Source organism: Saimiri boliviensis, chromosome 19, assembly GCF_048565385.1.
Source record: "Saimiri boliviensis isolate mSaiBol1 chromosome 19, mSaiBol1.pri, whole genome shotgun sequence".
Classification (NCBI taxonomy): Eukaryota; Metazoa; Chordata; class Mammalia; order Primates; family Cebidae; genus Saimiri; species Saimiri boliviensis.
In genome coordinates, this window is record NC_133467.1 from 34,876,619 (window position 1) to 34,898,080 (window position 21,462).

The 21,462-nt window shown below is 50.8% G+C and overlaps 2 protein-coding genes across 10 annotated transcripts in view; one reads left to right on the forward strand and one right to left on the reverse strand.

Moving 5' to 3' along the window:
• The window catches only part of ARHGEF2 (Rho/Rac guanine nucleotide exchange factor 2), a 66,304-nt gene extending 56,489 nt beyond the window's left edge, over positions 1-9,815 (forward strand). For 7 of the 9 annotated variants that reach the window (XM_074389568.1, XM_074389567.1, XM_074389570.1 and 4 more), the window contains 9 exons: positions 1,111-1,178; positions 3,274-3,474; positions 3,870-3,989; positions 4,120-4,187; positions 4,322-4,357; positions 4,565-4,615; positions 4,825-5,268; positions 5,608-5,821; positions 8,659-9,815. In XM_074389568.1, coding sequence (XP_074245669.1) covers positions 1,111-1,178; positions 3,274-3,474; positions 3,870-3,989; positions 4,120-4,187; positions 4,322-4,357; positions 4,565-4,615; positions 4,825-5,268; positions 5,608-5,821; positions 8,659-8,732 — 1,276 coding nt within the window. In that variant the 3' untranslated portion in view covers positions 8,733-9,815. The remainder of the gene's footprint in view (positions 1-1,110; positions 1,179-3,273; positions 3,475-3,869; positions 3,990-4,119; positions 4,188-4,321; positions 4,358-4,564; positions 4,616-4,824; positions 5,269-5,607; positions 5,822-8,658) is intronic. The other 2 variants (XM_074389569.1, XM_010348436.3) reach the window with 1 other exon arrangement.
• Positions 9,816-14,013: 4,198 nt separating this feature from the next.
• Positions 14,014-15,737, reverse strand: RXFP4 (relaxin family peptide/INSL5 receptor 4). The gene has a single exon (XM_003937823.4). The coding sequence runs from the start codon at positions 15,332-15,334 to the stop codon at positions 14,315-14,317; it is 1,020 nt and encodes a 339-aa protein (XP_003937872.3). The 5' UTR covers positions 15,335-15,737; the 3' UTR covers positions 14,014-14,314.
• Positions 15,738-21,462: the final 5,725 nt, after the last annotated feature.

Here is a 21,462-nt window from a genome sequence, read left to right on the forward strand (position 1 = left end):
TTGTAATTGGGCCGGGTGCGGTGGCTCACGCCTGTAATCCCAGCACTTTGGGAGGCCGAGGCGGGTGGATCACGAGGTCAAGAGATCAAGACCATCCTGGTCAACAGAGTGAAACCCCGTCTCTACTAAAAATACAAAAAATTAGCTGGGCATGGTGGTACGTGCCTGTAATCCCAGCTACTCAGGAGGCTGAGGCAGAATTGCCTGAACCCAGGAGGCGGAGGTTGCGGTGAGCCGAGATCGCGCCATTGCACTCCAGCCTGGGTAACGAGCAAAACTCCGTCTCAAAAAAAAAACAAAAAAAAACTGTAATTGTGGAAATTATAGTTAATAATATTGTAATTGATTTATGGAGCTTCTGTTATGTTCAAAGCACTTTAGCATTTCATTTAATCCTAATGAAAAACCTATGAGGAAGATGTTATCTTCATTTTTCAGATGAGGAAATAGGTTACCACCTGGTAAACAGTGGAGCCAGGATTTGAATCCTGTTTGCTTGATGACAAAGCCTGTACTTGACCCTCTGCATTGTGCTGCCTTTCCAGGCAACCTTTGGAGAGATACATATCAGTAAACACAGATAATCAGTGCTAACAAAAGGGAGAAGGTCAGCGGGTGGCTCACACCTGTAATCCCAGCACTTTGGGAGGCGCGGTGGCTCACACCTGTAATCCCAGCACTTTGGGAGGCCGAGGCGGGTGGATCACCCGAGGTCAGGAGTTTGAGACCAGCCTAGCCAACATGGCGAAACCCCATCTCTACTAAAAATACAAAAATTAGCCAGGCGTGGTGATGCGCACCTATCATCCCAGCTACTCGGGAAGCCGAGACAAGAGAATTGCTTGAACCCAGGAGGTGTTTGTAGTGAACTGAGATTATTGTGCCCTTCCACTCCAGCCTGGGTGACAGAGCAAGACTGTCAAAAAAAGAGAAAGAAAAAGGAAAGGAAGAAAGGGGAGATGGTCAAAACTGAATAAAGCTAGGATGTGAGGCTGAGGAGTCTTATCAGAAGAGGGAAGCATAAGGCATGTTTGGGAAGGAGGGAAGGCTGATTCTGGTCTATAACCTAGCTTCTGTCTCCCAATGGCATGCGACCTGTTACCCCTCCAGATGCCCATCCAGGGAGGACTTCCCCCTGATTGAGACAGAGGATGAGGCTTACCTGCGGCGAATTAAGAGTAAGTCCACCCACAATGAGCTCATTAGTAATTTATGATACATTCACACAATGCAATATCATACAACTATTAAAAAGATGAGATGACTCTGCGAAGGCTGGTGTAGATCCACAACTGAAACATATTAAGTGAAAAAAACAGGGTTTAAAACAGTGTAAAGTGTATACTACTGTGTGTGGAAAAACAATATGGAAGAAAGACCAAGATTGGGTGAGTAACTTTTTCACTGTAAGGCCTTATATTAGTTAGGGTATGATGGAACTGCTATACAAAAAGACCAGTAGAAATCTCTTCCGCCGGGCGCGGTGGCTCAAGCCTGTAATCCCAGCACTTTGGGAGGCCGAGGCGGGTGGATCACGAGGTCGAAAGTTCGAGACCATCCCGGTCGACATGGTGAAACCCCGTCTCTACTAAAAATACAAAAAATTAGCTGGGCATGGTGGCTCGTGCCTGTAATCCCAGCTACTCAGGAGGCTGAGGCAGGAGAATTGCCTGAACCCAGGAGGCGGAGGTTGCGGTGAGCCGAGATCGCGCCATTGCACTCCAGCCTGGGCAACAAGAGCGAAACTCCGTCTCAAAAAAAAAAAAAAAAAAAAGAAATCTTCTCTTCCTTAAAAAAGGAAGTACATTAGTCAGGTGCAGTGGCTCGCACCTTTAATCCCAGCAGGATTTGGGAGACGGGAGGATTGCTTGAGGCCAAGAGTTCAAGACCAGTCTGGGCAACATAGCATACCTAGCAAGATCTCATCTCTACAAAAAATTTAAAAAAAAAAGATAGCTAATATGGTGGCACATGCCTGTAGTCCTGGCTACTCGGGAGGCTGAGGCAGGAGGATTGTTTGAGCCCAGGAGTTCAAGGCTGCCATGCACTATAATTGCACCACTGCACTCCAGTCTGGGTAACAAAAAAAAAAAAAAAAAAAAAAGGTAGAAGATTATTGCTCTCAATATAACAGTACAAAATGGGAAGCGCAGAGTAGTGGAGCAGCTCTGCTATCTTCAACATGAAGTTTCCGTTTCTATGTCATGTCTGAAGTGGCCCCTCTAGCTCCCACTGTCACACTTGTGTTACACCTAGCAAGGAGGAGTAAAGGAGCAGCGTTTATACCCATTTTTTTTTTTTTTTTTAATTTTGAGACAGGATCTTACTCTGTTGCCCAGGCTGGAGTACAGTGGCACAATCTCGGCTTACTGCAACCTCCACCTCCCAGGTTCAAGCAATTCTCCTGCCTCAGCCTCCTGAGTAGCTGGGACTACAGGCACCCGCCACCCCTCCCAGCTAATTTTTGTTTTTTAAGTAGAGATGGGGTTTCACCATGTTCGCCAGGCTGGTCTCGAACTCCTGGCCTCAAGTGATCCACCCACCTCAGCCTCCCACAGTGCTGGGATTACAGGTGTGAGTCACCACCCTGACCTACACCCATTACTTTTAAGAGCATATCTGGAAGACTCATACCCATTGTCCAGAATCTAGTCACATAGTGATATAGACATGTGCAAGTTAGGCTGGAAAACATAGTTGTCAATTGGGCAACCATGTGTGCCCAGATGAAACTTCCATGCATTTTCTAATTAAAGGAAAATGGGAAGAATGAACACTGTTGGACAACCTGCAACCCCTGGCGTAAACCTTTTTTATTTATTTATTTATTTATTTTTGAGACAGAGTCCTGCTCTGTTACCCAGGCTGGAGTGCAGTGGTGTGATCTTGGCTCACTGCAACCTCTGCCTCTGGAGTTCAAGCAATTCTTGTGCCTCAGCCTCCTGAGTAGCGGGGACTACAGGCACGTGCCACCACACCTGGCTAATTTTTGTTATTTTAAATAGAGATGAGTTTTTGCCGTGTTAGCCAGGCTGGTCTTGAACCCCTGGTCTCAAGTGATCCACCCACCTGGCCTTCTAAAGTGCTGTGATTACAGGTGTGAGCCACTGTACCTGGCCAACAAAAAGCTTTTTCTTTTTAATAAATGCCAAAATAACAAAATGAAGTCTTGCCACACTGCCCCACCCTACCCTGTCCCCAAGGGCTGCCCTCTCCTGGCGCTCCTGCGTACCCCCAGGCCTTCTCATGTGCTCACTTCTTCTTTATCTACAGTGGAGTTGCAGCAGAAGGACCGGGCACTGGTGGAGCTGCTTCGAGAGAAGGTTGGGCTGTTTGCTGAGATGACCCATTTCCAGGCCGAGGAGGATGGTGGCAGTGGGATGCCCCTGCCCACCCTGCCCAGGGGCCTTTTCCGCTCCGAGTCCCTTGAGTCCCCTCGTGGCGAGCGGCTGCTGCAGGATGCCATCCGAGAGGGTGAGGGAGCTCCCAGGGGAGAGTCCAGGCTCAAGCACTCACCGTCACAGAATTTAGACATGTGACTAGACACAGACAAACACAGACAAGTGGGATACCAACCCATAGACCATAAACAGCCCTGCGTGCCTCTTTTGGGCCGGTTCCTGGGAAAGGCAGGGGAGGAGGTTTGGTCCTTGCTGTTGCTCCGTATCGCTCATGCTGCATGGAGTCGTGCTTCCCCATAGGCATTTACTGCCCTTGAGCTCATAAGTGGTTGTGTGAGTGAAGCTCACTGGCAGTGTAGCCAGTGCAGGAGGCATTCCCCTGGATGCCCGAGTGCCCCATGTGTGGGGTTGAATGGCATTCCCCTCAGTCCTGCGTCATTCCTGTCCTCACCTCTTCTTTCCCCACAGTGGAGGGTCTGAAAGACCTGCTGGTGGGGCCGGGAGTGGAACTGCTCTTGACACCCCGAGAACCAGTCCTGCCTTTGGAATCAGACAGCGGTGGTAACACGAGTCCTGGGGTCACTGCCAGTGAGTGCCGGGGCAGGGAACCAAGGTGTAGTAGGTGGGAGGGGCCAAAGAGAGTGGGGTGCTACCGGAGACTGAATGGTATCAGGGCCCCAGGGAAGTGAGTCAGCCATCCTTTTCTCCTTCTCAACAGATGGTGAGGCCAGAACCTTCAATGGCTCCATTGAACTCTGCAGAGCCGACTCAGACTCTAGCCAGAAGGTAGATCCTCAAGGGGTTCTGGGATTTGGCAAGAGGGTGGAAGAAGGACAGCCTCTCCTCAACACAAAGCTCTCAGGGGCAGGCACCCAAGATTTGTGTGCCTGAGGACTTCCCATTCTTGCCCATTTCTGCAGGATCGAAATGGAAATCAGCTGAGATCACCCCAAGAGGTGAGATGGGGACTGATGGTACAGGAGACTGAAGGGAGGGTGTTCTCAGTCTGAGAAGTTAGAGCCCAGTATGGAGTGGGGCGGGGAAAGCATCTGCATTCAAGTACGTCTCCAGATCCTACTGTCCCCGTACCCGCCCTTGTTCAACTTCTGGGCAGTTCTCCCATCCTAAAGCTGGGGCCCTGTTCCCACCCTGTCTGTCCTCAGGAGGCGTTACAGCGATTGGTCAATCTCTATGGACTTCTACATGGCCTACAGGTCAGTAGGACAAGGGCTTGAGTGGGGAAGGGGAGGAGCCAGGCTACAGATGTCTGTTTAGGTGGGGCATGGTCATCCTAACAGGCCTTTGTAAATACCTCCCTGTCCGGGCTCTCCAGGAGTGATGACCTGGGCCTTGGAGGGTGAGGGTGAGGGGTAGAAGAGCACAGGGTTTCTGATACACCGTTCTGCGCGAATTCTACCCCCAGGCAGCTGTGGCCCAGCAGGACACTTTGATGGAAGCCCGGTTCCCTGAGGGCCCAGAGCGGCGAGAGAAGCTGTGCCGAGCCAACTCTAGGGATGGGGAGGCTGGCAGGGCTGGGGCTGCCCCTGTGGCCCCTGAAAAGCAGGCCACGGAACTGGCATTACTGCAGCGGCAACATGCACTGCTGCAGGAGGAGCTACGGCGCTGCCGGCGGCTAGGCGAAGAACGGGCGACCGAAGCTGGCAGCCTGGAGGCCCGGCTCCGGGAGAGTGAGCAGGCGAGGGCGCTGCTGGAGCGGGAGGCCGAAGAGGCTCGAAGGCAGCTGGCCGCCCTGGGCCAGACGGAGCCGCTCCCAGCCGAGGCCCCCTGGGCCCGCAGACCTGTGGATCCTCGGCGGCGCAGCCTCCCTGCAGGCGATGCCCTGTACTTGAGTTTCAACCCCCCACAGGTAAGGTGTCCTGCAGTGGTGGACAGAGCTGGGGTGGACATAAGGGTGAGCTCAAAAGAAATTGGGCCATTAGGGATTTGAGCCCAAATGCAATCAGACAGCAGACTTGAAGGATATTGAGATACTGGTTGGAGAACTGAAAAGAGGTAGATGGGTGCAGGGGTGGAGGAGACTAACTCAGGTGGTGGTGCTGAAAGAGGTCAGTTGGTGGTGGATCTCCTGAAGGGGAGTCATGGGTGAGCCCCAGTGGGGAGAGCTGCTGCCTTCAGCCAAGCAGAGCCTGCAGTCTTCACACAGCTCAGTCCCTGGCCTGCTATTCTTCCTGCCCACTGTCCACAGCCCAGCCGAGGCACTGACCGCCTGGATCTGCCTGTCACTACTCGCTCTGTCCATCGACACTTTGAGGACCGAGAGAGGCAGGAATTGGGGAGCCCCGAAGAGCGTCTGCAAGACAGCAGTGACCCTGACACCGGCAGCGAGGAGGAAGGTAGCAGCCGTCTGTCTCCGCCCCACAGTCCACGAGGTGAGACCTTGGCGGAGACATGGACCAGAGGTAGAGTGCAGCCTGGGTACAGGCCTTTGGGCTGTGGCTTCCAAATGGGCCCTAACTGACCTGTGAGGCTTATAGTAACTCTAGGGAGGGACACTGAGAGGACTGTTTTGGCTGATGATGAATGGGTGGTGTAACTGTAGGAAGCAGAGTGTGGGGGCCTCTCTCCCCCAACTGGTTGGTGATTCTCAACCTTTACAAGTAGAAATACATTAAAAAAAAAAAAAAAAAAAAAAAAAAAAAAAAAAAAAACACATGTACCCCAAAACCTAAAATGCAATAAAAAAAAAAAAATCAGAAAAAAAAAAAAAAAAGCACGGTGGCTTATGCCTGTAATCCTAACACTTTGGGAGGCCAAGGTAGGAGGATTGCTTGAGCTCAGAATTTTGAGACCAGCCTGGGCAACATAATGAGAACCCCCCCTACAAAAAAATTGTTTATTTATTTATTTTGAGACAGAATCTTGCTCTGTCGCCAGGTGCCAGGCTGAAGTGTAGGCGCAATCTCGGCTCACTGCAACTTCCACCTCCCAGGTTCAAGCAATTCTCCTGCCTCAGCCTCCCGAGTAGCTGGGACCACAGACAGGCATACGCCACCACGCCCAGCTAATTTTTGTATTTTAGTAGAGATGGGATTTCACTATATTGGCCAGGATGGTCTTGATCTCCTGACCTTGTGATCCACCCTCCTTGGCCTCCCAAAGTGCAGGGATTACAGGCGTAAGCCACCATACACAGCCTATTTTTATTTTTTTGGAAACGGAATCTTGTTCTGTTGCCCAGGCTGGAGTGCAGTGGTGCAGTCCCAGCTCACTGCAACCTCCGCCTCCCAGGTTCAAGCAATTCTCCTTCCTCAGACTGCTGAGTGGCTGGAATTTGAGATGCCCGCCACCATAACCGGCTAATTTTTGTGTTTTTAGTAGAGATGGGGTTTTACTATGTTCGTCAGGCTGGTCTCAAACTCCTGACCTTGTGATCTGCCTGCCTCAGCCTCCCAAAATACTGAGATTGTGAGTGTGAGCCACCACGCCTGGCCTATTTCTTTTTTAATGGAGTCTTGCTCTGTCACCCAGGCTGGAGTACAGTGGTGTGATCTCAGCTTACTGCAACCTCCACTTCCGGGTTCAAGTGATTCTCCTACCTCAGCCTCCCGAGTAGCTGGGATTACAGTTGTGCACCACCACACCTGGCTAATTTTTATGTATTTTTTAGTAGAGATGGGTTTTTGCCATGTTGGCTAGTAAACTCCTAACCTCAGGTGATCCACTCACCTCGGTCTCCCAAAGTGCTGGAATTACAGGCGTGAGCCACTGCACTCAGCCCCCAGAATTGTTTTAATTAGCCAGGTGTGGTGGTGTGCACCTTTAGTCCTAGCTACTCTGGAGAGTGAGGTGAGAGGATCACTCGAGCCCAGCAGGTTGAGTTGGCACTACTCCGTGATTGCGCCAGCATAGGCGACAGAACACAGACCCAGACACAGGATCTCGCTCTGAAATTTTTTTATTTTAGAGACAGGGTCTTGTGCTTTTGCAGAGGCTGGACTCAAACTCCTGGGCTCAAGTGATCCTCTCAGGTAGCTGGGGTTACAGGTGTATGCCACTGTGCTTGGAAAGAAATAGATATATATTTTGAGACAGAGGTTTGCTGTTTTGCTCTGTCACCCAGGCTGGAGCATAGTGGCACGATCTCAGCTCACTGCAACCTCTGCCCCCTGGGTTCAAGCAATTCTCGTCCCTCAGCCTCCCAAGTAGCTGGGATTACAGGGGTGCGCCACCACATGCAGCTAATTTTTGGCGTTTTTAGTAGAGATGGGGTTTCACCATGTTGGCCAGGCTAGTCTGCAACTCCTGGCCTCAAGTGATTTTCCTGTCAAGGCCTCTCAAAATGCTGGGATTATAGGCACAAGCCACAGGGCCAATTCCCACCCCCCTTCCCCCCCACCTTTTTTTTTTTTTTTTTTTTTTTTTTTGAGATGGAGTCTTGCTCTGTTGTCAGGCTGGAGTGCAGTGGAGCAATCTCAGTTCACTGCAACCTCTGCCTCCTGGGTTCAAGCAATTCCTCTGCCTCAGCCTCCCTGCAGCTAGGACTACAGGTGTACACCACCACTCCCAGCTATAGTAGAGAGGGTTTCACCATGTTGTCCAGGATGGTCTTGATCTCCTGACCTTGTGATCCACCCGCCTTGGCCTCCCAAAGTGCTGGGATTACAGGCATGAGCCACTGCTCTTGGCCCTTTTCTTGTTTTTGAGAGGGAGTCTCGCTCTGTCACCCAAGCTGGAGTGCAGTGGTGCGATCTCGGCTCACTGCAACTTTTGCCTCCTGGTTTCAAGCAATTCTCCTTCCTCAGCCTCCTGAATAGCTGGGACTATAGGTGCACACCACCACACCCAGCTAATTTTTTGTATTTTAGTAAAGATAGGGTTTCACCATGTTGCCCAGGCTGGTCTCGAACTCCTGAGCTCAGGTGATCCACCTGCCTTGGCCTCCCAAAGTGCTGGGATTACAGATGTGAGCCACTGTGCCTGGCCAAAGACCTTCAAGTTTTTACTGTTGGTTCATGAAATAAAAAATTACTAAAAGCTTTAATCTTAAAGTATTTTGTATTTTCCTAATCAGATTGTATCTTTGAATACGATAAAAGCGTATCAGGTGCCTAGGTGTGGACACCTTGCTAAATAACTGTTGCCAGAGGTTTTCCCCTCACCCAAGAACTTACAGAACCCTGTCATCCCTTCAGAGCCCCAGAGCCCCGGCCCTGCAGATGGGGAGGCATTAGTATAGGGGTACAGTTCCTCATGAGAGTCTCTGCTCACTCACTGGCTTTGTCCTGTCCCCCTTCAGAGTTTACCAGAATGCAGGACATCCCGGAGGAGACGGAGAGCCGCGACGGGGAGGTGATAGCCTCCGAGAGCTAAGGGGGCCCCTCCCCCTGCCCTGTGCCCCACTGAAGAACATTACTGAGGGGGGCTAACCTTGGGGACTCCAATTTGCCAATGATGAGGGAACATTGGAAGGAACTGCTAATTGTCCTTGCCAGCTCTTGGGATCCTTGGATACCTGGGGTCATTTAAGAAGCTGGGAGAATTAGGCCACAACACCCCCGAGGCATCCGAGAGCTACACCACAGATGCCAGTGGTTCATGCCTTCTTCCCTCCACTTTAGGAAAATTTATTTATTTATTGTTTATTAGTTACGGGGGGAGAGGAGAGATCTAAAGTACCAGGGACATGGGAACCAAGCCATAGGGATCAGAGGACCGTGTCCTTGAACACTACTGGGGTTTCTTCCGGCTCATCCACGCAGCTGCTGGGTTCTTGCCCTAACGCCCCTCCCCTGCAACACCCGTCTTAGAGGAGAGGCTGCAGCCACAGAACCCTACTGCCCTTTAATTAAAGGAGGGCTGTGGGCAGGGCCATGTCCCTTTCTCCTCTCCCCTCAACCTCGTATTGCTGTTCTTCCTCTCTCCGTCCTTCATGGAAGCCCCGGGAGATAACCTGGCTTCCTGGAGTTGATGGAATCGAGGTTGGGGTGGCCATAATGGTTTGTTGGGGGCGAGGGAAATACCCACAGGGACCAGAATGTTCTGATGTTGTTTTGTTTTCTTTTTTGTACCAAAGTCAACTGCACGTGTTTTACATTTTTAAGAGATCGTAGGCAATTAAGAGATCGAAGCCTCCTGTCTCCACATCTTTGAAGAAGTTGAGGGCTGGGGGAGACAGTGACCTCTGCCTTCCTCTGCAGTAACGGGGACCTGTACTGACCTCTTCCCCAGCCATTTGGAAACAAGTTCTAGGGTGGGTTGGGACATTTCCAGGAGCCCTGACCTCATCTTCCACCTCAGCAACCAAGACCTGAAACCTCAGCGTGAATTTAGGGGATTTTTCAGTGGAACCCCTGCCCCCAAATGCCGACCAGCCCCAGTTTTTTCTTTTTTCTGCCAATTTGGTTGTTTAAAAAAAAAAAAATCAGGGAAAATTAAAAACCTGGAACTCCACAAGGTACTGTTTCCCGTAATGTCTGCCAGTTCTGAGGAGGATGATAGGAGAGAGTCGGGCAGTGACCGTTCCTCTGAAAGGGGCCTTTTTCTCTCACAGAACGGACAGCCTCTGCCTCACTGAAGAGAGGGGGCACTAACAAAAGTAACCACTGAAATCTTTTTGGTTTTTTAATGTACCGGTACAAGGATAAAAACAAAGAGGGCACACAGGTTCCGATGTCGGGAATTCCGCTATCAGGAAATGTGTGTCCATCGTATTTGCATGCCATGCTCAGCCATCGCCTCCACCTGTTGCCCGGGTCCCCAGCCTCATTCATTATCAGATCCAGCCCCCACCTGCCCTTGTTCATCTCCATGGCGTCGGGCCCTGGGGTTGCCCCTCACAGGAGCTGCTCATTTACTTCGCCTCTTTGAGAGGCGGTGAGAGATGAGCTGGTTTCAGTTCTTGGTTTTAGTTAGTTTTACTTCCTGTTCCCGGTTGGTACTTTGGGGCTTTGCGGGGGGAGGAGGGGAGAGTCTAGGGTTGTGTATAAATGCAGGTACAAGTTCACATCCCTGTGGGGCTGAATTAGGAGAATGGGGCTCAGGCCCTCAGCTAGAAAGAGGAATTGAAATCATGTGGGGAGCAGGGTGGGGGAGCAGCCAGTACCCTCCCCTTCTATAACTCTCATTCTCCAGCATCAAACCTTTACAAGGTGCTTTCTCAGCCATTACCGGGATCCTGAAAATGGGGAATGGTTCTCATTTTACGTGCAGGGAAACCTAGGTGCACAAAGCTTGCCAGGCCAGGTTTAAGCAATTTTCCTGCCTCAGCCTCCCGAGTAGCTGGGATTACAGGCATGCGCCACCACGCTTAGCTAATTTTCTGTATCTTTAGTAGACATGTGGTTTCACTGTGTTGGCCAGGCTGCTCTCCAACTCCTTACCTCATGATCCTGTCACTTTGGCCTCCCAAAGTGCTGGGGTTACAGGTGTGAGCCACCGCACCCAGGTTTTTTTTGTTTGTTTTTTGAGATGGAGTTTCACCAGGTTGATCAGGCTGGTCTTGAACTCCTGACTTCATGATCCGCCCGCCTCGGCCTCCCAAAGTGCTGGGATTACAGGCGTGAGCTACCGTGCGCAGCCTATAATATTTGCATTTTTAATAGAGATGGTGTTTCTCCATGTTGGTCAGGCTGGTCTTGAACTCCCAACCTCAGGTGATCTGCCTGCCTCTGCCTCTAAAAGTACTGGGATTACAGGCTTGAGCCACCTCACCAGCCTTCTTAGTTCTAGTCCACCACTTTTCTCCCTTGGCTACTATGCCTAAAAATAGCAGGGCTTCAGGTTTCACCCACGCAGACACAGGGCTCAGCAGCTGCCTGCCAGGTCAGCTGGAAGCAGCTCAGACCCAGAGCTGTAAAGGTAGAACCTTTAGGTGGGGAAGGAAGATAGGTGAGGGTGGGGTGGTGATATTAGATAGCATGCAGAGACCACCAAAAAGGGGAATGCAGATTCTCCCAGAATCCTCCACAGGTCCAGTGAGAGATGCTGGTCAGAAGAGAACACAGAAACCTGGAGACACAGCCGAGAGTGTGTGTGAAGTCCACCGCTGCTTTCTTCCCAGCAGTGCTGTCCCTTCTGCCGCCATGTTACCAACCCCTGCCCACCACACATACACATCTTCGGCCCCAGAACGTGGGGGCACAAACATTTGTCTGATGTGGCTGCTCCTGAGAGCTAGGCCCCTTTCTCACATCTTTAACCATTGTGTCCCCTGTCCCCTCCCCAACCCACTTTTGGGAACTTACAGTCTTAACCTCTGTCCCTCCTGCTGAAGTTTCAAAGCCGTCTGGCTTTGTGTTCTAGGGAGCCGGGGCCCAGGTTCTCACCAAGACATTGCTGTCTTTCCATTCCAAGAGGAGCTCCAGGCCGCCTGCTCTGTCCAGCCCTCCCTTCTCCATCCAGCTGCACCCTCCTCCTCCTCCTCCCCACCAAGAGCATTCATCTCTGACTTGGACCTGTGTAAACTTTGTCAATATTTACCTCCGGGGCCCATAAAGCAGAGATGCCCCCAGAGGAGCCAATATCTGGAGCCGAGCAAGGCCTTCAGAGGAGCTGTTGGGGTGGGAAGACGGTTGCTTAGGTGGGGAAGGATTTTCCATTGCCTGCATGGGCTAGGAATAGACCTGGCGTTATTGGAGCTAGTTTAAACATCATCAAAAAGAGGAAATTAAACAAGAGGCTAATTAAGTTCCTTTCACATTGCTTAATCTGTTGTGAATTGGGTGCCTCTTTGGAGCCTCCTCTGCCCAGCAATTAAAGGAACTGGGACAGGGGGCACCTGGAGGCACCGTGGCTTCGCCCTTCACAGGGGGCTCTGCACTTAAGGCGGCACTGCTCCCAGCTGCTGCCCCAGGAGCTTGAGCACCCTGTGTCCTCATGGGTTCCAAGACATGCTGGAGAGCCTGAGGAGGGGGCAGTGAAAGTGGGAGCTCTATCCCATCTTCCCTCTGCCTTCCTCCTTTCTAGAGGCTGCCTCCCAGAAAATCCTTCTGATGGCTAACCTTTATCATGGATGTGTCTCAATATGGGAACCACAGAGGAGCCCCCTATCCTGGAGACCTGAGTAACACACCACCTTCAAGAGAGGCTTAGGGGCCAAGCTCTGAGGTTTTTCTTGTTTTTGTTTTTGCTTTTGAGACAGAGTTTCGCTCTTTCACCCAGGTTGGAGTTCAGTGGCACAGTCTTGGCTCACTGCAACCTCTACCTTCCTGTTTCAAGCAATTCTCCTGCCTCAGCCTCCCAGGTAGGTGGGATTATAGGCACCCGCCATCAGGCCCGGCTGATTTTTTGTATTTTAGTAGAGACGGGGTTTCACCATGTTGGCCAGGCTGGTCTCGAGCTCCTGACCTTGTGATCCACCTGCCTCGGCCTCCCAAAGTGCTGGGATTACAGGTGTGAGCCACCATACCCAGCCTTTCTTACTTATGTGAAACTTGCATTATACCCCACTTTGGAGCACATAAAACCATTCCAGATGAGACATGGTTCCCCATTACGATCTCCCAGCTGCGCCCTCATTTCCTCCCTTCTCTCTGTCTCCATTTTACACAGGATGTAAGAATAATAGCTAACAGTATATTTCACTGTTATTTTTTCTTTCTTTCTTTCTTTCTTTCTTTTTTTTTTTTTTTTTTTTTTTGAAGCAGAGTCTTGTTCTGTCACCAGGTACCAGTCTGGAGTGCAGTGGCACAATCTTGGCTCACTGCAATCTCTGCCTCCTGGATTCAAGCAATTCTCCTGCCTCAGCCTCCCAAGTAGCTGGGACTACAAGCGTGCACCACCATGCCCAGCTAATTTTTGTATTTTTTAGTAGAGATAGCATTTCACCATGTTGGCCAGGATGGTCTCCATCTCTTGACCTTGTGATCCACCTGCCTCAGCCTCCCAAAATGCTGGGATTACGGGTGTGAGCCACCACGCCTGGCTGTTAAATCTTTAGTAGCTCATTTACGGGGAGAACAGTGAGGTACAAAGAAGTAATTTGCTGGAGGTAAAGGTGTGAATCCAGGTACTCTGACGCTCAGATTGATACTCTGAGCTTTGCACTTGGGGCAAGGAGGAGGACTAGCACCACTTTCTGAGGTCTCCACTTTTCTGACTCCACCTGCAGCCTGTTCTCCCAGTTGCCCCCTTTTTAATCTCTCACCTTTTACCCTACCCATGTCTTTGACTTGTCATTATCTTTTCTTCTTTCAAATCCTGATTTAAAGGGAGACACGGGCACTCCCGTGAGCACCAGGGTTTTACACTCGGGGCTGGGAATTTCAGCAATATCCCACACCTGGCATCCCTTTAGGGGCACTATAGTTTTTGCAGCTGAGGCCTCTGTAGGCAGCAAGGTTCTGTGGTCACCACTGAGATGGCAAGGTGGGGACAGGGGAAGAGGGTATTTGTGGCCTTGATACCAGAGAAAGACAAGGGATACCCTGTTTTTAGGTGGGGGGGTGCAGGCAGAGGGAGATGTGCACTGACCTCTGATTCATTAGCCTGGAACCCTTAGGGAAGTTTTCCTGGGAATTCTTGCAGAAGGCAGAAATGGAGCAACGAATCCTTTTGTTCCACACTGAACTGGAGGTGGAACTGGGATAAAATGTCAAACAATTTGTGGGTAATCCAGAGGTTTATTCTCAGATCCTCTTCTTTCCCATCTCCTAATAAAGACTTCAGCTTTGTCACGCCCAGCTCTGATCTGGGCCCCCGCCTTCCCCATTCACCACACGCAGAATTGGGGATCAAAGATGAGACTTTTCTCCGAGGGCGCCGCAGCCTGGCAGAGGGGGCAGCTTCTCCCCAGGACTCAAGTTTCCTACACTTGGTGGATCTCAGAAAGAGGAGTGTATTCAGCTTGCGCCCTTCACCCTGCGTCCATCTGTCCAGGTTAGTGAGCAGGGTAGAGGGCTGCACTCCAGGGGGTTGCTCGAGACCCACCGCCTGCCTGCCTGCTTTAAGGCCACTTACTGCACCCAGCCTCCACCCTGGGGCCACAGCCTGGATCTCAGATCCCTGAAGGTGTCTGCCAGAGCCTGCCGGGACTCCCGCCTCAGGAGACAGTACAGCACAGGGTTGAGGCAGCTGTTGCTGTGAGCCAAGCATGTAGTGACAGGGAAGACGTATGTTTGGATAGTATAGAAAGTGCTGTTCCATGGCACCAGGTCAAACTTCACCAGGACGCCCCAGAGAGTGACCACATGGTTGGGAAACAAACAGAGGAAAAAGGAAGCCATCAGGATGCGGACAGAGCGGGCCACGACCCTGCTGTCTCGCCGCCGCCGTTGCCGCCGCCGCAGGAAGGCCAGAAGCAGCAGGTAGCTGGTGGTGATGACGCCCAAGGGCACCATGAAAGCCAGCACCACCCTCTGTAGCTGGTAGGCCCCCAGCCAGTACCTGCTGGGGAAGCGCAGCAGGCAAAGACGCACGCCCCATACCTCACCCTCCACCCCAAAGACAGCTGTGGGCACCGTCACCAGGGCAGCTGCCACCCACACTGCCAGGGTGGCTATTCGGGCCCAGAAGAGTGAGAGGTGGGTGCCTGGCCCCGCAGCCATAGCCACCACCCAGTAGCGAGCAACGCTCAGTACCATGATGAGGAAGATGCTGGCATAGACGTTGAGGACAGTGGCCGTCAGAACTATCTTGCAGAGGGCACCTCCGAAGGGCCAGTGAAAGTCCAGTGCCGACTCAGCTGCCCAGAAGGGGAGAGTGAGTGCCAGTCCCAGGTCCGCCAGAGCCAGATTGAAGACGAAGGTGTCTGAAGGTGGGCCAGGGGCTCGCCGGGCACAGTTACTCAGTACCCACAGCACCGCCAAATTTCCCAGCAAGCCAATGGCCCCCACAAGCCCATAGGCCAGGGCAACCGTGACCCTCAGGACTAGGAATTCGACAGGCATCGCATCATCAGCACTTGGCACACTGCCTCCGGAGGCATTGGCCCAGAAGAACGTGGGTGGAGAGGCAGAAGTATTGAGTGTGGGCATCGCAAGGCATCAGAGATTGGTGGTGCTGAGCAGAGAGATCTGCAGGTGCCTGCCAGACTGGCAGAGGCCACTGCAGGCTCTCAGCAGGAGGCTCTAGAACTAAGTGCTTCTCTGGGGCCTCCGGTGAGCCCTGGCCCACGCCCACACCTCAGAGGGAGGGGTGTGGACAGGACAACCCACCAGGTCCCTGTCCCTGTCCCTGTCGGTCAAGATTGGTGGTGGGTGGGGCAGGGTGAGGAAGAGCCTGCTCCCTAGGGTATATGCGCATGCGCCCGCCTGCAAGAAGCGCTCTAAATGGCAGAGAGGGAGGGGAGAAGGGAGAGTTACCCCACTGTGGAGGACAGCCCCAAGCCTCCACCCCAGGGAGAGAGCTGGAGGTTCCCTGTCCCAGAGATGACAGGAACCAAACTAGAGCTGCCTCTGTTCCTAACAGTGTGCAGAGGCCTCCCTCCTCTGCAGAAAGTGTTCCCTTAGGGCCCAAAGGAAAGGGCCTCGGAGGTGGGATAGAGGCAGAGAATCAACATGGGTGTCGAGAGGAGAGTACAGAGGCTGCGGGGTCTCAGACCTGCCGTTCACTAGCTGTGTGACTAGGAGTGTCACTTGCATTCCCTGAGCCTGTTTTCTTGCTTAAAATTTTCAGAGAAGTCTGCTTCACAGGAGTGGCGTGATGAGATGAGGGAATACGTGTGATTTGTATGTCTTTGTGTGAATATTTCAAAGAAGTGTGGGGTGTTTGTGGCAGAAGGGTACTGAGCAGCTATTACCATGCCCAGGGAACAGTGCCAACTAAAACAGGTTGGAATTCATCTCCACAGCAATGACCTTGAGGCTAAGAGCAGGGAGGGAAAGGAGAGAGGAAGTCACAGCTTCCTGTTTCCTCCCCACTGGGAACACTGCGCCTGGAGGGCCCGTGTGGACCTGGGCATGCCCTCAGTTCTGTTCCTGCTCCTGATAATTAAATATTCCTGCTAACGTCTATCACCACCCTTCCCCCCTTTCCTGCTCTAGTCAGTGGACAGAGCTCAGTGATCCCCCCCCCCCCCACTCTCTCCTGCAAACTCCAAGTCAGAGCTAAGGATCCTGAGATATGCCCTCACCACACCTCATCCTGTCTCCCCATGATCTCAATCATGACTGGGAAAAAAAAAATGCTTCATTGGGCCCTCGCCTTTCATTGCCACATCTCTACCTACTGCAGAAGGAGCTGTGGTGGGGACAAAGAGAAGGCAGGAGGTGGGTAGGCAAAAGAGTAAGGCTTTCTCAAGGATTCCAACATATTCAGCACCGTCTTCCCCTCTGCCAGATAATTAAGATAACGTTCAATATCCAGTTCCCTTGCAAGCTGGGGGAAGAGAGGGGCCCTTTGCAACAATAAATCAGCAGTGGGCTTTGTGAACGCACAGGAGAAACCCAGAGGTGAGAGTGATCCAGGCTGGTTGCCAACATGTTGGGGCTTTCTAACCAGGGATGAATATGAACAGGGTGGCAGAAGGGGAGTGCCCAGCCCCCGAGGTCAGGTGAACCCCAGAGGCTATCTCCTGGCCTCGTGGGCTGCTTCTGTGTGATTGTGTCATCACTCTGTCTCTTGGGGCTATGTCTACTTTTCTGCCCACCCACAATCACCTTGCCAATCTGACAGTTAAGATAACTGCTTGGCTGGGCATGTAATCCCAGCACTTTGGGAGGCTGAGGCGGGTGGATCACCTGAGGTTGACAGTTGAAGACCAGCCTGACCAACATGGAAAAACCTGATCTCTACTAAAAATACAAAACTAGCCGGGCCTCGTGGCGCATGCCTGCAATCCCGGCTACTCGGGAGGCTGAGGCAGGAGAATCACTTGAACCTGGGAGGTGGAGTTTGCAGTGAGCTGAGATCACACCATTGCACTCCAGCCTGGGCAACAAGAGTGAAACTTCATCTAAAAAAAAAAAAAAAAAAAAAAAAAAAATGCCAGGTGCAGTAGCTCACGCCTATAATCTCAGCACTTTGGGAGGCCAAGGTGGGCAAATTCCCTGAGCTCAGGAGTTTGAGACCAGCCTGGGCAACACAGTGAAACCCCATCTCTATTAAAATGCCAAAAATCAGCCAGATGTGGCAGCTTGCACCTATAGTCCCAGTTACTCTGGAGGCCGAGGCAGGAGACTTGCTTGAACCTGGTGATGGAGATTGCAATGTGCCGAGATGGTGCCACTGTTCTCAGCCTGGGTACCAGACTGAGACTCCATCTCCCAAAATAAAAAGAAAACTGCTTCATGCTTTGGACTTATTTTCTTTATTGGCTTAGAGAAAAGAAAGTGAGCCAGAATTCCAGGGTTCTGTTATTCATTTCAAACATCTGGTCCTCTGACCATTTCTTTACCTTTTTATCGTTTCTAGTCCTGTGTCTTTCCCTTGGTCTGAGACTATCAGCACTCCCTTGTGGTTATGTAGAGAGGTGATGCCACCAGCTGGCCAAGTCTAAGAACTTCATTTGTCTAGCATTTTGTTCATTCATTCATTCATTCATTCATTCTCTCACTAATCACAGCATTCCCTGAACCCTACTGTGTACCAGACACTGTGCTTGATGCTGGGAGGCAAAACCAAAAAATATAGTCACTCTTCATAGAAAATAAACTTTTTAGATGGAAGGGATCTTTAGACCATCTAGTTCAACTTCTTATTTTACGTAGAATGAGAGTGATTTGCCCAAAACCACCAGGGAGGTGACGGTAAAGTCAGGGTTTGAGATAAAAGTCTCTTGACTCCTAGAAGTCTTTTCCACTACATCACGAACCCTGAGGGAAACGATGCTAGGACGTGGACAGAAAGACAGTGACCACCCCTTTTGAGATGACTGTTCACTCACAGCTGCTGGGAAATGAGGAGGAACTAGATTCAGCAAAATGCTTGTGCTGTCCCCTACCTTCACATTACCCTATAGAGCCAGACTTTGCCAGTGCCATTTTCTTTCTTTTTTTTTTTTTTTGAGACGGAGTTTCGCTCTTGTTAACCCAGGCTGGAGTGCAATGGCACGATCTCGGCTCACCGCAACCTCCGCCTCCTGGGTTCAGGCAATTCTCCTGCCTCAGCCTCCTGAGTAGCTGGAATTACAGGCACACGCCACCATGCCCAGCTAATTTTTTGTATTTTTAGTAGAGACGGGGTTTCACCATGTTGACCAGGATGGTCTCGATCTCTTGACCTCGTGATCCACCCGCCTCGGCCTCCCAAAGTGCTGGGATTACAGGCTTGAGCCACCGCGCCCGACCGGAAAAACATTTCTAAAACTATTTTTAGAGGTGGCATCAGAATCCCTCACAGGAAATCTTGTTTGGAAAAATTATTCAATAAATGCTTGAGGTAGCACCCCTACAGGTGATGTGGTAAATACTGGAGACATTGGGAAACCCCACTCTCCATCTTTTCTTTTTTTCCCATCACAACTCCTACTGCTGTGGGAAAGAATATTGGGCTAAAACAGCATGACCCAGTTTGGCATTTTCCAAGGTTGGGCTGATCTAAATGAATTTGAGGGAGATACTCTGAAGGCAGGTATGGGAATGCAGCACCACCATCTGGAGAAAAGGTGACTGAATCTTAGCTAGAAGGTGCCACTGAAACAGGGGAGTAGCAAGCATGTGCTCTCCAAGCTGTCACTGCCTTGGAGTTGGTAGCAAATGGCCTAATAATACCTAAATGAGCACTAGGAAAGAATCACTGAGATTCATACGTCAATTTTTGACCATGCACCCAACAGAAAGGAAAAATAACCTCAGCCTAACCTATCTCACTTTAGAGAGACTTTTTCAATTAGCAGCAGAAGAAAGTGCTATTGATTTGAGTTTAGAAAATCAGATTCCAGCTAGGCATGGTGGCTTATGCCTGTAATCCCAGCACTTTGGGAGGCCAAGGCAGGCAGATCACAAGGTCAGGAATTCAAGACCATCGTGGCCAATGTGGTGAAACCCTGTCTCTACTAAAAATAGAAAAAAATTAGCTGGGCATGGTGGCGCATGCCTGTAATCCCAGCTACTCCGGAGGCTGAGGCAGGAGAATTGCTTGAATTGAGGGGTCGGAGGCTGCAGTGAGGCAAGATCACGTCACTGCACTCCATCCTGGGCAACAGAGTGAGACTCCGTCTCAAAAAAAAAAAAAGAAAAAGAAAATCAGATTTGGTTGTATCAATAGAGAAATGTTTTATTATTATTATTTTTGTTGTTGCTCTGTCACCCAGGCTGGAGTGCAGTGGCGTGATCATGGCTCACTGCTGCTCAATCTTCTCGGTTCAAGTGATTCTCCTACCTCAAGTAGTACTCAGGAGGCTGAGGCAGGAGAATCATTTGAACCCAGGAGGCGGAGGTTGCAGTGAGATGAGACTGTGCCATTTGCACTCCAGCCTGAGCAACAAGAGCGAAACTTTGTCTCAAAAGTAGCTGAGACTTTTGAGTAGCTGAGACTACAGGTGTGCCACCACACTGGCTAATTTTTATTTTTTGTGGAGATGGGGTCTCACTCTCACTATGTTGTCCCGACCTTAAGTGATCCACCAGCCTCAGCGTCCCAAAGTGCTGGAATTATACATATGAGCCACCTCACTTGGCCATGAAAAGAGAAATGTTATTGGTGAAATTAAGACTTTTATGAGAATTATAAGGCTGGGCACAGTGGCTCACACCTGTAATCCCAAATTTTTGGGAGGCCAAGGCAGGCGGATCACTTGAGGTCAAGAGTTCAATACCAACTGGGTCAACATGGTGAAATCCTATCTCTATTAAAAATACAAAAATTGGGCCGGGCACGGTGGCTCAAGCCTGTAATCCCAGCACTTTGGGAGGCCGAGGTGGGTGGATCATGAGGTTGAGAGATTGAGACCATCCTGGTCAATATGGTGAAACCCCGTCTCTACTAAAGATACAAAACATTAGCTGGGCATGGTGGCGCGTGCCTGTAATCCCAGCTACTCAGGAGGCTGAGGCAGGAGAATTGCCTGAGCCCAGGAGGCGGAGGTTGCGGTGAGCCGAGATCCAGCCATTGCACTCCAGCCTGGGTAACAAGAGCGAAACTCCGTCTCAAAAACAAAAACAAAACCAAAAATTAGCCAGGTATGGTGGCAGGCACCTGTAATCCCAGCTATTCAGGAAGCTGAGGCAGGAGAATCGCTTGACTCCCAGGAGGTGAACGTTGCAGTGAGCTGAGATGGTGTCATTGCACTCTAGTCTGGGCAAAAAGAGAGAAACTCCATCTCAAAAAAAGAAAAAGAAATAATTATAAATAAATGAACCAAACATTTAAGAAAGTAAGGGCGGAAAACAATATAAATCTTCCCAAAAGGAGAAGATAAATAATAAAAAATAAGGCCGGGCGCGGTGGCTCAAGCCTGTAATCCCAGCACTTTGGGAGGCCAAGATGGGTGGATCACGAGGGCAAGAGATCGAGACCATCCTGGCCAACATGGTGAATGAAACCCAGTCTCCACTAAAAAACAAAAAATTAGCTGGGCGTGGTGGCGAGCGCCTGTAATCCCAGCTACTCGGGAGGCTGAGGGATGAGACTCACTTGAACTGGGGAGGTGGGGGTTCCAGTGAGCCGAGATCGTGCCACTCCACCACGGGCGACAGTGCGAGACTCCGTCTCAAAAAAAAAAAAAAAAAGAAAAGAAAAGAAAAAGAAACCTTTAGCTTACAGAATCAACTCAACAAACTCTTCAGCATAGCACTCAGGGCCTTTCATCTTCCGGCCTCCCGCACTCCAGCCAGCTGAACCGTTAAGTACGCAGATCCCAGAAAAGGGTGCTCCATAACCTATGCTTGATCACCTCTCCAGCACTCAACCGGCTTTTTAGCGTCCCGTTCTTAGGCGCTCCCGCAAGATGAGCAGCTTGTCTTCTTCGACCTTTGCTTAATATACAATTCTATCACACCTCTTTGCCTGCGCGCCTGCCCTGCCACACTGAGTACCAGAATGGCAAGGCCTGTGGCTTATTCATCTTCATATCCCCTCTTGGTGCACAGAAATGAATCAAACACATAAATTCTTCAAATGATCTTTGCAACGAAATCTAAGTAACAGAAACGTGAAACGGACAAAACCCGCGGGAAAGCTGTGTCCCCAGACAGAAACTGGGACTCAACACAAACGTAGCGGA

Excerpts from the sequence above, each read along its gene's own strand:
- RXFP4 (XM_003937823.4), bottom strand. The coding sequence starts at position 15,334 with ATGCCCACACTCAATACTTCTGCCTCTCCACCCACGTTCTTCTGGGCC.